The sequence below is a fragment of the Trifolium pratense genome, linkage group LG7, assembly GCF_020283565.1.
Source record: "Trifolium pratense cultivar HEN17-A07 linkage group LG7, ARS_RC_1.1, whole genome shotgun sequence".
Taxonomy (NCBI): Eukaryota; Viridiplantae; Streptophyta; class Magnoliopsida; order Fabales; family Fabaceae; genus Trifolium; species Trifolium pratense.
The window spans coordinates 49,466,292-49,483,378 of NC_060065.1; the positions used below are offsets into that span (position 1 = coordinate 49,466,292).

Genomic DNA, 17,087 nt, shown 5'->3' on the forward strand with positions numbered 1-17,087 from the left:
TGCATATAAATTTTGTCATTCTAATAATTCAAGCATAAAAAAAAAAAGAAGAAGACAACACTTATAATTTTCATCGTGCCAAAAACCATTTTCATTGCTAGGAAATCATTTCTACCATTGTTGGACAACATAGAGAAAATTAAAGAAAAACAAGAAAAATGGGCACTATATATATTACACCGCGGTTACAAGAATTGAAATTCTCTAATAATTCATTTTATGGGACAGGATAGGACTTGTTATGGCACATGCATTTATAAGCCATTGGACATGATTCAGCTTCTGCAAGGGATGCACAAACTAAGCTCACCATCACCAATCGGCATGGCGTACATGACCCGCATGCATGTGAACAATCCGGCAACCGCGACCCAGCTACTTGCATCGTGTCTGGCCGTCGCATATGTTTTGTTCTTCCTTCTGAATACGGATTTTGTTTTGCTCCTTTGGTTGCATCTACTTTTTTTCCCACTTCAGGATTTGAATGTCCATGTCCTACTACTCAATATGAAAAATTAATACATTGTAAAAAACAAAACATGAAAATTAACACAACAACATTTGGCACATTAAATTAATTCACTTAACCAATTTAATTAATTTTGAAGTACAGTATTATTTTAATAATTATACTACTGATAAAGTTGAATCGAAAGCAAACATTAAAAAGCCTTTTTTTTAAAAAAAAAATTATTTATCAAAAGACTATATATATATTTACAACAGATTAAGGCCCAATCCCCATGTCATATTTCATATTCACACCCGTTCTAATTAGAAACATATTTCTTGTTTCTAACTTAGGTAGGCATATTTTAATTCAACTTTTTTTCCTTCTTTATACTGTATATCCCAAAAGATAAAAACATATATAATGAAGTCAATATATGGATGGTTAAGTATATGTAAGGACCTAAAAAATGTCCACTTTGTACCCTTACAATTTTTAGTAAATTTTAATAAAAAATATATCTTTGAACTTTTTTAAGGTCCACATTATAAAGAATAACCATGTGTTTGAATGTTCTTAAAGAATATTACAATGTTACATTATAGTTATGTGCATTAAAGAATATGATTAATTTCAACTATAGGTGTATGTTTGACATTATGGTGGGTATGCTAGAATTACGATGATCCATCGTAATTCTGACATGTTCATTGTGATACCAAACATAGTCAAATAATCATAATAGATTTTATGATCTTAACTATAAGTCTTAGAAATGAGTATTGGGCCTAACTCATCCTTACAAAACCGGCTTGTAAGGTGAGGATTGCCTCTAGTATATAAACACTTAGTCAGGCCATCTCTCAACCGATGTGGGACTCTTAACAATAAGAATTGGAGACTTACCCAAATTTGAGTAGCTTATGTGCCTTGAAGAGGTCAACATTGGAACAAAAAGTAAAACAAGAACAAATGCAGAAACATAGACCAAGTTCCTCTTCATTATGGTTATTTTCTCTTGAAATTTCAAATGTGGTGTTCTTATGAGATTTTCTTCTTAGTACATGGTGAATGATGTAAATGAAGCCAAAATATATATAGGTAGAAAATAAAGGGGGTGTAAAGAAGAAAAAAAACATGGAATTGAAAACGTTCACAGGCAAGAGGAGAGTGTCACATGAAAGAGGGTGCGAATGAGGATTACTCATACTTAGATCACAAGATTGTTTAAGCTTTTTTTGTTTGAGAGAAAGAAGAGAAAATAGTAAGAATTTAAAACAAGAGAGTTAAAAGTGTTTGTTTTACGTGATTGCTTTACCTTGTATTGTAGGCACAAGTATTTGTTAGGTAGCATAAATGCAGCCTCATTTTGCACTTATGTTTGTGTGCTAGGATCACATTTTTTTACTATTTATTTAATTAAATTAATGTTCATGTGCTATTGAGTTCGTATAATAAATTTGGCAACCGAGGCTTTGAATGTGACTGCCATCAATACCTTCTCTCGCATATATTTATAGGCTTAGTTATTTTTTTTGTATAAAGGCATTGCCTAAACATCAAACTGGATTCCAGCCTGTTACAATTCTCAAACGTCCGATTTGAATGGATGGTTAAGATTGTTTTACTGTATAAGTGATCTAAACCGTCTGGTTTCAATTATTCGATTTAAATAGACGGTAGAAATTAATTATTGAATTTGAGAAGAACTACAATGAGCGGATAAATTCTCCCTCAATACTTATAACTTTGATGCATTCATACTTTCATAGGGTTGAATTCAAACTCATGAAACACTCTTATATGATTAGTCTTTAAACTATGTCATTAATGAAACACTCTTATATGATTAGTCTTTAAACTATAATGAACGAATGAGTCATGTTAATTGGTGGTTGTTTAATTACAATTAGCCTTTGCTTAAATTAACATACAGAAATATAGATAGGCGCGGAGTTCGACAAAAAATAAATAAACTAGAAAAGTTTAGGTTAGTTGACTTCCGATGACTTGCCATAATAAGAAAAGTCTTAAAGTTTAGAGAACGTGAGTTGTAACTTGTATTTATATATTAGTATCCATCTACACATAAAATTTAGCTCACTGATCATAATTTAAAATCATCAGCAACCAAACTAACCATAATAAGCTAGTGCCTAAATTAAGGGAAGAAAAAAAATGTAGAAACTAGTTTTAGCATGGTTATAGAGACGGTAAAAAAAGAGAGCATGGTTATAGAGAAACCTTATCCATACATTACATAACAAAATCCTTAACCAATGAAAGATTCTCTAAACAAACAAAAAGAAAAGCACATCATGTAAAATCTCAAAGGATTAATCAATGTTAATCAACAATTAAACTATATATCACCTTCAACATATTTACCATGACACCTAATTATTATGTTCCTCAACAATATGCCTCAATAAAAAATCCTAAAAGACACCATTCTACCGAAGGTACATGTTGTGAATTCCTAAGGTGTTGTTGTTACTGCTTAAGTTGTTTTCAATGTTGTATTTGTTGCTTTTGTCTAATTCTTTTCATTTTAGTAGCAATTATTATAGCTTTATATTATTATCTTGAACCACAAATGCCTACATACAATGTTGAAAATCTTAATATAAAGGATTTTGATCTACAATATAACAATAAGCTACAAACTAACATTAGTGTTGTTATGAAATCAGAGAATCCAAATAAGATCATTGGTTTTGATTATTTAGAAAATCATGTTAGCATAATGTATTCGGGGTCCTTATTTTGCGCGGGGCAATTCGAACCTTTCTTGCAACTAGGAAAGGAGACAACAAAATTTAATGTGACATTGAAGGGAGATAGTGTATTTGGTCCTGAATTGCAAAATCAACTATTGCAAGATCAAAATTCAGGACATATTCCTTTGTTAATAATGGTCAAGGTTCCTATTAGACTTGTGATTGATGACTTTATTCATCTTAGGAAAATTGTTGTTTATGTGAATTGTTCATTGGTTATAGATAAGTTGCAAAACAACAGAAGTCCCAAAATTTTGAAGAAAGATTTCACTTATGATGGCCAATTATGAAGAGTTGTTTCTTAATGTCTAAATTTGTATATATTTTCTTTCAAGTATTCTATTGAATAATTTTCAATTTATTTATGATATTTATTTACATCTCATAAAGGTCATGTACTAGCCATATCAAACCGGCCTAAGTACATGTCTAAAGTATTTTCGAATAGAATCATATTATGTCACCGAGATTTTTACCAAAAAAAACCTCAAAAAAATTCCATTTAGTTATTTAATATATAACATGATATTTAAATTTCTAGTTGGTAAAGTTGAAAGCATCAAATCCTCAACACTCAATCAGCAAGAAATATATCGAAGAGTTGGCGCTGGGATAGCCGAAAATCAAAGTTTATCAATTCAACCCTTAACTTAGCCATATTGAGATTTTTTATTTATTTTTTTATAAGGTCTTACATTTTAGAATTAGGAGTTGGACCTATCATAACGTTAGAACACCTCCAACCAACTACTACATGCCTATTATCGTCAATATTTTTTTTAAAAAATTCGTCCACTTTAATTCTTCCAACCAATTAACATGCATGACACCACTAATATATTATGAAATTAAAATTAAAATGTGAATATTAATAAATCATTCAAAATTGCATTAATCTTATTCTCATGTATTAAAGTCAAGCACATCATTTACAAATTACAAAAGAACGCCTACCAACTACTACATGCACATCATTGCCAATATTTGTTTTTTTAAAAAATCATTCACATTAATTCTTCATGTAATAAATGACTCTTTGAGTCATGCATATTATGTAATAATAAATATTATATATTAAAAATATAAAATAATTGTAAACTCTAACCCTATTGGGGGCTCAAGCCCCCGCAAGAAAAACATTTAAGAAGTGTAAATAAAATACTAGAATATATTTTTATGCTCCTATAAAATTGACCGGTGTTGTTTGACCATATTTATTTTCTACTTCTCTACTTCTTTTAAGGAGAAGTGGAACCAAACACAATTTTGATAAAATTCTTAGAATAAGAAGTGTTTTTTTGTAATGAAAAAACACAATATAAGCGACTTAAAAAAAAGAATTTATGATAATTAGCTTTTTTAAGTTGTTATAATTAGTTGGTATTATCTTTTTATTTAAGTTTGTTATTATTGAAATAATTATCGGTTATTATCTTCTTCTTTTTTTTTTTAATAAAGTTATTATCTTTGTTATTATTATCTTTTTCGATGTTTATCAGAATATTGTTTACATCGTTTTTTAAGTTTGTTATTATTAAGATGATTATCTTTTAAAAATCAAGTCTCTACATAGTATAATATAATTTTTTTTATTGAAAAACATGAATTTCATAAGGCTGTTATTTATGATAAATTTGTATAAAAATATCAAAACTTTTATAAAAATATTTTACCAAAATTTTGAATTAAAAGTGATAATTAGGTTGAAAAAATAATAAATACCAAACAACTTTAACTTTAAATTTTTATTTTTAACTTTATTCTTAGTAACTTTTAAACCTTAAAAAAGTAAGGTCAAACGCAACCTAAGCCACTAACTTACACTTATATATTTACCACAAATTTATATTTTCGCTTTCCAACTTTTAGTTATCTTACTTTCTCCTTCTTAATTCTTTGCCTGTATATCCTCCCACTATTCAATCAAATCTTCCACATAGTCTCTCTTTCTCTACTTTAATCTCCTCTCCTTAATTCTTATGTAGTCTCTCCTACCAAGAGAGAAACACAACTTTTTTTTTCTTTATTCTTTTTATTACTTCCCCCTCAATATTTAAAATTTAGATTTTTACTTCAACGTCATACACATTTTTTTCATTTTACATCGTTTAGTTAAATAAATCAGATTTAATTCCACTTTGCAGCAATATTTTTTTATATAGACAGATCAAACATAGTATTCAGTCGTTGAAAATTTGATAAAAGATTATTCTAGGGTGGATTTTTCTCAAAGTTCCAATGCAATCTCTTAATTTGTTAAAGCGGAGATTAGAGTTCGTCACATGAATGTTCAAGGGCTTTAGGACACGTCTTAAATTTGGAAAATCATTAAAGTAACTTGGTTAACATAAACAACTACGTTAATATGATTTAGCAAAACAGAGTAATTATTAATGATTTTGGTAAAATTAAGCAGAGAAACACATACCAACAATGCTTTAACATACATACAACTAAGTCACTAACTATAAGTCATTCAATGCTATTGCTGCCAACTCTTCGAGGCCCCTTAAGAGGTTTTCATTCCATAGATCACTTGTTTGTTTGGCTATAAGAACCAATAATTTCACTCATATGTCTTCCGAAATATTCACTGTAAACAAAAAGATGTATTACTAGATGTTGTCAAATAACATAACAATCTCATAATAGAACAATCTCATAATAGAGATTGTTGTTTTGTATCACCCAACATCAGAATAATATCTAAGATAATAATACTAGTAAATAAAAAAACAAATTACTAGATATAATTCCTCTAAACAGTTTGTGCTCTAAGGCACTGATTAGTAAAAAGAAAATTTTGTTCCATGTGCATTTAACACTCTAAAAGTGTAAAAAGCTATCTTGTTAACATTATTTTTACTTTTTTATAAGCTTAACAAGTACTCTGAGAACACTGTTTAGCATAACCCTTATTATATATTAATGTCTTTTTGTGAAACACTTTACACCGACTATTTACATAATTTTATCAAGTAACTCGTCATCTTTGGATCAATTAACCAAACTTAATTAAAAATTGATTTTCTCTATTTTTAGTTTTTTTTTTAAATTCTCTGTCAAAAATATAAAATTTTGGGTAAATAGGGTTTTACCATGCAAAATAGCCGAGTTTTGATTTATCCTGTAATATGAAAATTCCTTCAATTTCCCCCCTGAGTTGCCAACTAGACATAGAATCTCCATTTTTTATGATGTGGCATGGATATGTGGATTTTTCAAAATTTTTATTTTCTTTTTTTGACAATATTCCTAATCATTTTTTTTCTATGAAATTATGAACAAATTGTTTTTAAAAAAATAAAAATGATTTGGAATATTGTAACAATGAAAATAAATTAAAATTAAAAAAATCCACATATACATGCCGCATCATCAAAAATGAAGATTCTATGTCTAGTTTGCAACTCAGAGGGGTAATTGAAGGAATCTTCATATTACAGGGGGTAATCGCAAAAAAATAAATATTGCAGGATGGTAAATCAAAACTTGGCTATTTTCCAGGGGTAAAACCCTATTACCCTATATTTTTTTAACAGATATTAAAAATGCAAAATTACTCATTTAACTATATTTTCTTTTGAACGACATTGCGGGCACCATCTAAAATCACACAACAACAACAATGTGTCAAACATTCCCACTAAAATAACTATTTTTCTCTCTCTAAAACCAAAATACACGCTCTCCCTTCTCTCTAAAACCAAAACACCACCGCGTAACCTTCCCCAAATTGATTTGTATATTCAGATCATCTCGCAACCTATATATAACTTCTTAACACACGCCTCGCGCTCAACACTATTGGGGTTGAGACGCGGTCATTATAATTTCGTCAAATTAATTGTGATTTCAAACATGCATTAAAATGGTTTTAAATTAAGGATGCTAATTATAACTTGAACATATAGGTAATATTTTTGGGATTATCTCATTATTGAATTTTACTGCCGTACTATGCCAATGTCATGTACTTGTCATTGATCATATAAACAATCTATGCATAATGTAAAAGGTTTCTGCCAAAGTTAGTGAAGAAGCACTAACATTTGTTTTTGAAAAATGTTGAAAGCACTAAATTGAGCTTGAGGAAGTTGTTAATTAACTTTGTTCTGTTTTTATATAAGCACATTTCTAATATATTAAAGATATTGTCCAGAAGCATGCACTCTCTGCTAAATTAATAAATAACTTATTTGACACCTTTTGTGCTAAATGTTAGCTAATAATATATTAATACTTTTCTTAGCTTATAAGAGAAAATACATGACACAAAGTTTTCACTACAACAAGAATATGGATGACCTTAGCAAAGAGTATGCATATACTATACTGATAAATAAATAAATATACACACAAAAATATGTACAAACAAGGACAATGTTGTGCATAGGCATGCTTGTGTGAAAAATTAAAAAAGCATAATAAGGCATGCTTATGTTGAAACTTAAAATATTGCATCAAATTGATCTCAGATGAGTCACTTCTCTGTCCTTTACCAATAATTTGTCTATGCTATGTGTATGTCTTAAAAAAAATCATATTTATTTACTCATTCATATTTGATATTTCCATTTAAATTTTGTGATACCTACAATTTTGGATTGAGAAGTAGTTATATTGTAGGTATATTCTTATTCTCCAAACCTTGAAACATTTTGAAAATAACTTGGGACAAAAGGTTCTCATAAATGAATGAATTTTAGCTTGAGTGTTTTATAATTAACATGTACCGATAGGGTCAAAACAACATGTGCGAATAGTGTACTACAGTCAACTGTGTCAATCAAATTGAGACGGAGGGAGTAAAATATATTGCATTGAAAACTGAATAGGTAAAATATTTTAGGACCAATTTTTATTCCATTTAAATTATCTATTTTTAACGGAGAGAATATTATTGCAAAAAAAGAGGATAATGTAATTTTGTTCATATAAAAAGTGATGGTGAACAATGAAAGGTTGAGGTAGTTTACAATAAATTGAAAATTTAATTTAGTTCAAATATTAGTCAAATTTATTTTTCTAGTTCAAATCAGTCTACCTACTATCAAAGAAAAACTTCTTACATTGTTTATTTTTCTTTCAAATTGGACAATATTTTACCAATAAATTTTTCACCTAATTTATCCTTATCCAATTGTTCATTCCTTTTATTGTTTGTAAGCGAATAAGAAAACAGAACAATCCTTCAAAAAAAAAAACAGAACAATACAATAAAAAAATTAAAATAGCATACGACTCTCACACACTAATCAAGTTAACAATAATCACCTAATTAAATAAGTAAGAAAAAAAACCTAATTAAAGTGCATCTTCTAAACATCATACAATGATACAGGCATTATGAGATGCTGCATAAGAAAGGATTAAAAAAAATACACCAATAATTGTACATATTCACTAGAAAGTGATTCCAAGTTACTCATCGATATGGTAACAATATGAACTGTAAGCTCAATGGAACGAACTCCAATTGTAAACTCAGTTTAAACACACGTGTTAAGAAGACAACAGAAACGCAAATTAGTTATCAATAATAGTTTTATTTTACTCAAAACTCTTTTGATGTTATAACTCTAAGGACTCCTCCAAAAAAATTTAGAGTATTTTTTTTACGATATTTCCTAGACTTGCATATCTTGAAATGTGCACATAGTCGTAAATTTTTTTCTTTCTTGGACTTTGCCCTTTTCATGTAAAAAGAAAACTAAAACACAATTTTTTGCATTATTTATTTATCCTACCATACACCCTATTTTCCATGAGTTGGTGAACCATTAACTACACATAATTTTGATATAATAGGCTAATCTGAATAGGTGGGCTGAATTGGTTAACAAATTTGAGCTCTTATGCTTTACATAAACGCTAACAACCATTCTGCATACTTTACCATTGATAAGTTAAAATAGTCTTTGAACTCATTTTTATAGTTACATTTTTATAAAAATAAAATAAAAGGCATAGATCCATTTTAAATTCAATTATAAGAAAAATAAGAGAAATTACAACTATGAGGACTAAGGCCAAAAACTATTATAAACAGCCATGACATAAATAATATTTGTCTCGTTAAAAAATTTATTGGAAAATTTCAATGGATAAAATTATGATGGTGAAGAAAAAAAGAGTGTAGAGCAAACAAACAAATCCTTGGAAATACATCAATAAAACGATAATAAAAAATTGGCCATCTATTTCTTAATCTTCAAAGAAAAAGACCATGATTTTTAAAATCATATGAAAAAAGCACGAATAACCGATTGAAAGTCAGTTTTCAACCAAAGTCCTACAAACTCAGCTTATAAGATGGGGATTGTCCTCACTTTATAAATACACATTTAGGTCATCTCGCAATCAATGTAAGACTTATTAACAAACCCTTCATGCCCAGCACTATTGTGCTTGGTGTGTGCATATAAACATTGGGCGTCCCGATAACGAAAACCTGTTAACAAGTGGTCCAACAGATCGTAAAGATGCTCTAATATCATCATAGAATTGAGGAGTATATGCTCAATTCTAAGACAAAGATCAAAGATATTATATTTATAGTCATCGATAAATCTCAAAGCCGACCCAACACTAAAGGAGACCTAAAGCGAACTTTAAATTGAAGTTTTTTTTGCTTATTCAGAGAAAGAGTGAAAGTGTCAAACAAAAACAAAGAATACAAAAAATCTTTTTTTTTTTTTTTAATTACAAAGTATCAAATATTTTTTCGTTATTAACAAAAGAAAATTATTTTTTCGTTATTCACAAAAACTCTTTTCTTTTTCCTAATTTTTTCCCTTTCGGACAAAGAATATTTGCAGCGATGTCAGTCACTAGACTTAAAAACAAAATGGTAACATGCATGTATGAGTATAAGTGCGTATTTGTTACGGTTCAATACAATCAACAATGATATCAGTCCCTTTGTCCCAGCGTGTTAGCTACGTGTGCATGCTTCATTCTTTTTTTTTTCTTTCTTTTCTGTGAGGAATGTGTGTTGTTTACATCAATAAAAACTTGTAACTACTGCAATTTTAAATTATGAATTGAAGGGTACGTATTCAAAGTATGGAGTAGTAGTTTATCACTTCAAAAAATACCAGACAATTAAATAGACTACAGCGGCACAACAACGAATGAAAAAGACGTTTGTTTAGGTCAATATGTTTGGATATTCGCAATGATTTTAACAAAGTCACGGTGATCTAACGTAATTTTGTTTGAGTGTAGTGGCGGTCCGGTCGGTCTAGACATGGACTTTTATTATTTTTGGACATGGACATGTTGAGTTGAATTGAATTTTCTGAAATAGAAAGTAAATGTGTTATAAAACAGGGAAATCACAGTGATGCGGTGAAAGTGGTAGATGGATAGAGAAGTAAAGTGTTGTAATGCCAGGAAAGCAAAATGTACAACGGTGGATATATATATATATATATATATATATATATATATATATATATATATATATATATATATATATATATATATATATATATATATATATATATATATATAATAGGAGTAACGTTTTTATACAACCGGTAGCACAGTTAGAAAAATTATAGAATTTGAACAAAATTTCACATGTAACATTAATATAAATAGTTTAATAAAAGATTTTAATTTTGCCCTAAATTAACTCTTAAAAATCTCGGTCAAAACATGTATTTCAAACATTTTATGGTCTAGATATATAATTTATTCAACAAATTTAAAAAATTCAGTTTTATTTATATTCAAAATTAGATGGAGTATAATACCAAAAAAAAAAACAAATTAGAGGGAGTAGTATAAAAACTACTTTTTTTAAAACATAAACTACTCCTTTTGTCCAATAATAACGGGCACATTTGCACACATAAAATTGTCTAATTTTTTTTTTACTTTTAGTTGACAATGTAATTTTAATTTTTTTTCAATTATATCATCTATAATAACATAGTTTAATGGACATGTTACGTCAATGTAAAATATTTTTACACCAATGTCTAATAGAAATCAACTATTCCTCCACATTATATCTTTATATAGTAGAGTGTAGTATGGTGATCTGGCATAATACAAAGTTGGTATTAAATTAAGATGTAAAATAATTTTATACTTTCTCTTAATAATATATATCAAACACTCTCAAGTTATTAAAGTAAATTATATTATTAATCGTTAGTTGGTTTAGTGGTGATTGACGCTGAACTTGATAGGGAGGACCACAATTCGATCCCCGCAACTGTCCATCGGGAGGGGGCTGACTTGATCCCACAAATTAGAGAGCTGAAAGGACTAAGTTAACCTTAAAATTGTAGTGAGTGGTAATTACTAATTTGTGGTATAGTAGTAGTAGTACTAGTAATATGGCCACCGTGGACACAAACACGAACAAATTTGATGTCCAATATGATGCTTTTTCCACGGGTCGTAGTTATAAAACCAAAGTTCAACATTGACAAGTGTCCTTAATTTTTGCGACTAATATGTAAGTGTGTGTGTGTGGAGCAGTTATTTGAACAAGAAAAAGAGACCACAAAAACCTGTTCAATTTAATTTAACCCACCACTCTCTCTATTATTCGTGGTGGTTCATCAGTTATTCTAATTAATTCCATCTTCTTCCTCCAACTTTTTCTCATCACAATAATTCTTCTTTAATTTTACCTCCTTAGCTTCCTTATAATCCAACATTAAATCCTTGTATTCATTTTTAGATATGTTTGACATATTGTTTGGTTGGTCCAAAGCTTCAAAATGGTAACTATACTATTCATTATATGTAAATTTAAATCTTGGAATCTTGATATAATCATGTTAATTGGTTAATAATTACTAATACTTGTGCATGTATTATCTTGTTTAATTTACAGTAAGAAGGCTATTAAGAGAGCACGGTACAAAATCAGGCTTCTCAAGAACAAGAGACAAGCAATTGTCAAGCAACTAAGAAAAGATTTGGCTGAGCTAATACAAAATGGTTATGAAGAAGCTGCTCTAGACCGGGTAATGTATTAATAACGCATCGACGCTTTTAAAGATGTGTCTGGTATTCGATGTGTCGGTCTCTATTAATTTATTCTCAAATTTTTATTGGTGATGGTGTCATGGTTCAGGAACACTTGTTAGCATTTTCCTTTAAATATTGTTCATTATGATCGATGAATGATATAAACTAGAACCGTTTTAGCCTCTAAAAATTTTCTTTGAAGCAAAATTTTTCATGATGCAAACTTCACCATGCTTTCATTTAATCCATAATAATTAATATAGTAATTGATTCATAGGTTAACAAGTCACAATCATATCATAATATCATGTATGTTAATGTTCTAAATCTTACCTTGTTTGTCCAAGCATGACAATACATGAAACAGATACTAAGAACAAAATCACACAAGATTTTAAACTAACATAAAATCAATTATATCTTGTACAAATTTTAAGTGAAAATCTGAAACTCTAATAGGAATCATTGCAGGGTATTGTATTGTATTGTATTTAGTAACTTAATTCAATGCCTCTTCAATTCCAAAATTTGTCAAAATTTCAGGTTGAGCAGCTAATGAAAGATGAAAGATTGGCAGCTGCATATGAATTGTTAGACCAATTCTGTGAATTTATTCTAACTCAAATCTCCTATATCCGAAAGCACAAGTACAAATTGCTTTCAACCTATCTAATATATCTGCACATGTTTGGAATGACAGTGAGTTTGACAAAGTCACAGAAGTACCGTGTTATTGTTAAAGCTTCAAAGTGTAGCTTTTGACAAAATCACAATAGTATACTGTTATTTTGTCAAACTCACCACCGGTCCAAACTCGCACTATATCTAAATCAAATGTATTTCTCAAAAATTTCTGATGGTTCAACTTTCAAAAATCAGGGATTGTCCAAATGACATAAAAGAAGCAATTTCAAGTCTTATATTTGCATCTGCAAGATGTGGGGATATTCCTGAGCTCTTTGTCGTTAGGAAGCTGTTTGGCAAACGCTATGGTGAGAAATTTGCAACTACAGCTGTGGAACTATTTCCTGGAAATCTTGTTAACAAGCAGGTACATTTTTAATTTCCTTTCACCGACAATTTTTATCAAAGGCATGTCTGGTGTATAGCAAGTACTAGTGTTTGACATGATACTAACACATGTGTTTATATTCAATCACTTTTATTTTCTTAAATTATAAAAGGGTCTACGTGTTAGAGTTGTGTCTGCGTCAGTGCTTCATAGGTACTATTAGGTAGAGCATAATAACTTAAAAATTGATGCAATTTGACGTTTGTTAATGATGTATACATACTAATGAAAGTTAAAAATTACAGTTAACAGAGAATTTATCAGGCAAATATGTGACTGAGGATCTGAAGTACAGAATGGTGGATGAAATAGCTAGAGATAATAATTGCCTCCAACAAAATGTGTTAGCCATAGAATACTACCCTGATTGGCAACAACTGCAGGTATGGTAGCTAATTATGGTCAATATTGTCAATATAATAATATTCATTTTTCTATACAATATGGTCAATATAACAATATTCATGAACTTATAGTATAGTAGCTAATTATGTTGAATTTATTTGTGCAGCTGAAAGAAAACAAAGGGTATCGACTAGTCGAAAATGATGCTCAAATAAATGCTGCAATTTCAGAATCTAAAGTACATCCTTCAGATATTGAAGAGATTGAAAGAGATGTCAAATGTGTTCATCCATCAATTTTCAAATCAAGTTTTGCTGATTCTTCTGCTATTGTATCATTGGTTCAGAAATATCCTCAATATATCATGAGCTATCCTATGCAAAAGAAAGTAGAGAAAGTAGTGGAGGTTGATATTCCTAAGCTACTTTCTTCTGTAAATTCTAGTCTGCAAAACAAGGACGAAAAATTGGCATTAATATCTTCAGCAGAAATGGTAGATTATGTTGATGAAATTGAGGATTGTCGATTTTCTTTACCAAAAGATGGTGCCTGTAAGGACGAAATGCTATTGAAGTTCAATTCCTCATGTCTTTCAAGGAGAGAAAAAACTCAAGTTGGTTGCGACCGAAGTCATATCGATCAAGATGAACCGCCGAGTGAGACATTAAGCACAAGAAGCTCAAGAAACAACAAAAGGGCCCCTAGGAAAAGATCAAGAAGGAGATCAACCTCCATAGAAAACCTAGGCATTGTTGATATTGGCTACATGACTTATTATCAAAAGCCATGCAAAAGTCCCTCTACACATAAGTATGTCAGTGCTCATGGCAGCAGAAAGGATAAAAAGAAACCGATGCTACATATTTTCTCAGAAAAGGAAAAAAGTGTACAATCGCGCGAGACTAAAGATAGCAACCAACAAGGGTTATTTCTTGCAGAAGAAGCTAGTCTCCCACAACATAGCGAACAAAAGTTCAAACCCCGGCTGAAAGAGGTGTCTAAATTTACTGTCCAACCATGCCTCGAACAAAATTATCTAATTTCGAAGGAATTTGTGGGATGCAGCTTGGACCAGCCTTGTTATTTTTGCATTTATGATGACAAAGACTATTTGGAAACTCAATTTATGAATCCAAAGAGAGTGATAGAAGCTACACATGATGAATGTTGTCATTGTAGACCCTTTTTTGAGGTTGCTAATGGAAACATTGAAACAAAAGAAGAGATCATTGCCACCTACAATGTTTCAAATCCAAGGACTAATGGTTCCTTAACAAGAATAGAAACAGAAATTCCTTATTTAAGGGCATTGACAATGCCACAAGAGAGACATAGAAAGGGAAAAGACAAGATGTTAAGGACATTTTCATGTCCTTATCAACATCCAAATCATGTTCATCCTAAGTTGCCGGATTATGATGATATAGCTGCAAAGTTCACTGCTCTCAAGAGAGAGAACCTACAAAACAAAGACTGTAGTAGAAAGTAGAGAGGCTTATAGTTATACATAGAATTGATTTTTTTTTTTTAATTAATTAGTATAGCATAGGCATATTAAATTTTGAATTACTCATTTAATTGCTTTCAGTGAGATTTTTTTAGATACTACTAATATTCTTTGGCATTCATCTATGTAAGATTATATATGATTGATTCTTGTAGCAGAAATTAAAGGGGTAGGATTCTCCTTCTTTAACGTGACCGATTCACTTTAGAATACAAAATGATTAATTATTAATTAATAAATAAATTAAGAGTTGATATTAAATACAGTCGTATAATATATCATGAATGTGTTTTCAACCCTGCATTTCCTTACTTTACTCTCTGTGATATTGGATACATCAATATGGTATCTTAGAAAAAGAAAACTTGCATTAATCAAAATAAAAGTAGAAAAAAGCATGTATTGGTTTACGTTTATCAGCGGATAATAAGTCTGTTTGTTATAGATTTTTTTAAAATACCGTAGATTTTTATAGTGTTAAATAATTTTGTGTAAAAAAATTTTACATAAAATATTATTTTAGGTATTTGATCATTTTAATGAAACTTTTTTTGGATATAAAAATTTCAAAAAATCATTTAATTTTGAAGCTATTTCAAATAGATTTTCATAAAAATCATTTTTGAAATACAACTTTTTTTAAAAATTGTGATTTTGACTATGTTTTGATCTTCAATAATGTGTGTATATGTTATAAAATGTCAAAATTAGTGTTTAAATTTAGAAAAAACAAATATAAAAAAACTTGTAATATATTTTGAAAAACGGTTTTAGAAAATCCATTTTCAAAAATAAAATAAAAATCTATTTTTTTAAATCTAAAACAAACAGGCTCTTTGTATTGGATTTAGTACAAATCTATTAAACAATGGATTCATTTGCTTATAGTACTTAATTTTTTTTTCGTGCGCCTTAAATAAGTTTTGTCACGAGTGGGGCGCATGACATGTTGTGTTAAGGCGAATTTTGTGATTCTGGGTTCCACGCTCGAGGCGCATATAGTAATGTACTTTCTTCATTCGCGGGGTGCATGGTTCAGCACAGAGAAGCTCAAGATCTCCTCCCCACTAGCATCCACCATATTTTTCTCTTCCTCCTGCTCATCCACCTTAAGTTTAGGCACAATCTTTGGCACGACCTCAGGCTCAAGTAGAACGCGCTATTCAAGCTCATGTTGTCGTGCCCTTTCTCTTTCCCGCCGTGAAGACACGGTGGCGGATGGACCCCTATTTCCTCTAACACACTTCAAAGCAGCTCCATTACGGGGAAAAAAACATCATAACAATTTCACAACAAATATCAAAACACCATCAAAACAATTTCAACAACTTAAAAAAATTCATCATCAGTCAGATCCGTTACTTAGGTAACAAACCCAGTTCACTAGTTAAGTAGCATATTATACCAGTATGAAAAAAAATGATAACGAATAAATCAATTCATAGCAAATATGTACTAACCTCTTGTTTAATGTTGGTTTTGAGTAGATTTCAACCACAAATGACGGTTCAAACGTTGGATTTGAAGTTGGTTTTGCTGCGATTTGGGGCTTTGGAACTCGGTTTAGATAAATTGAAGTATTTTTGAAAACTAATAGAACGGGGGAGGGAAGGTGGCAGGGTGCGTCGGAATATTTAGGGGGTATCAAAAGAAGTTTTCTTCGTACTATCCACTAAAGTGAACTACTGGCATTGTTAATAGTTTCAAAGAACTCATTGGGCTTCTCCAAGATACTGGGCTTAGTTCCAATGTTTCCAAAGTAGATGTTTTCTCTCCCGACCCCCCTCATTTCTTTTCTACCCCCCAAAAATCCAATTTTGCCCCTTGCGATTTCAAACATTTTTGCCAAAAAACTTCGGTTCGTATTCACCGAAGCCAAATATTAGACCATTTCGGTAACTGCAAACCGAACATTAGCGTTTTCAGTACACAAAA

At 30.1% G+C, this 17,087-nt stretch overlaps 2 protein-coding genes across 2 annotated transcripts; one reads left to right on the plus strand and one right to left on the minus strand.

Annotated features, from left to right (window-relative positions):
* Positions 1-166: 166 nt before the first annotated feature.
* LOC123899079 (protein EPIDERMAL PATTERNING FACTOR 1-like) lies at positions 167-1,502 on the minus strand. Its single transcript, XM_045950134.1, has 2 exons — positions 1,358-1,502; positions 167-498 (listed from the first exon to the last, which is right to left on the minus strand). Exons 1-2 carry the CDS (start codon positions 1,452-1,454, stop codon positions 218-220), a joined length of 378 nt encoding a protein of 125 aa, XP_045806090.1. The 5' UTR covers positions 1,455-1,502; the 3' UTR covers positions 167-217.
* A 10,204-nt stretch (positions 1,503-11,706) lies between these two features.
* On the plus strand, positions 11,707-15,413 carry LOC123900167. Its single transcript, XM_045951488.1, has 6 exons — positions 11,707-11,978; positions 12,092-12,224; positions 12,772-12,875; positions 13,108-13,279; positions 13,546-13,683; positions 13,812-15,413. Exons 1-6 carry the CDS (start codon positions 11,938-11,940, stop codon positions 15,132-15,134), a joined length of 1,911 nt encoding a protein of 636 aa, XP_045807444.1. The 5' UTR covers positions 11,707-11,937; the 3' UTR covers positions 15,135-15,413.
* The last annotated feature ends 1,674 nt before the right edge of the window (positions 15,414-17,087 follow it).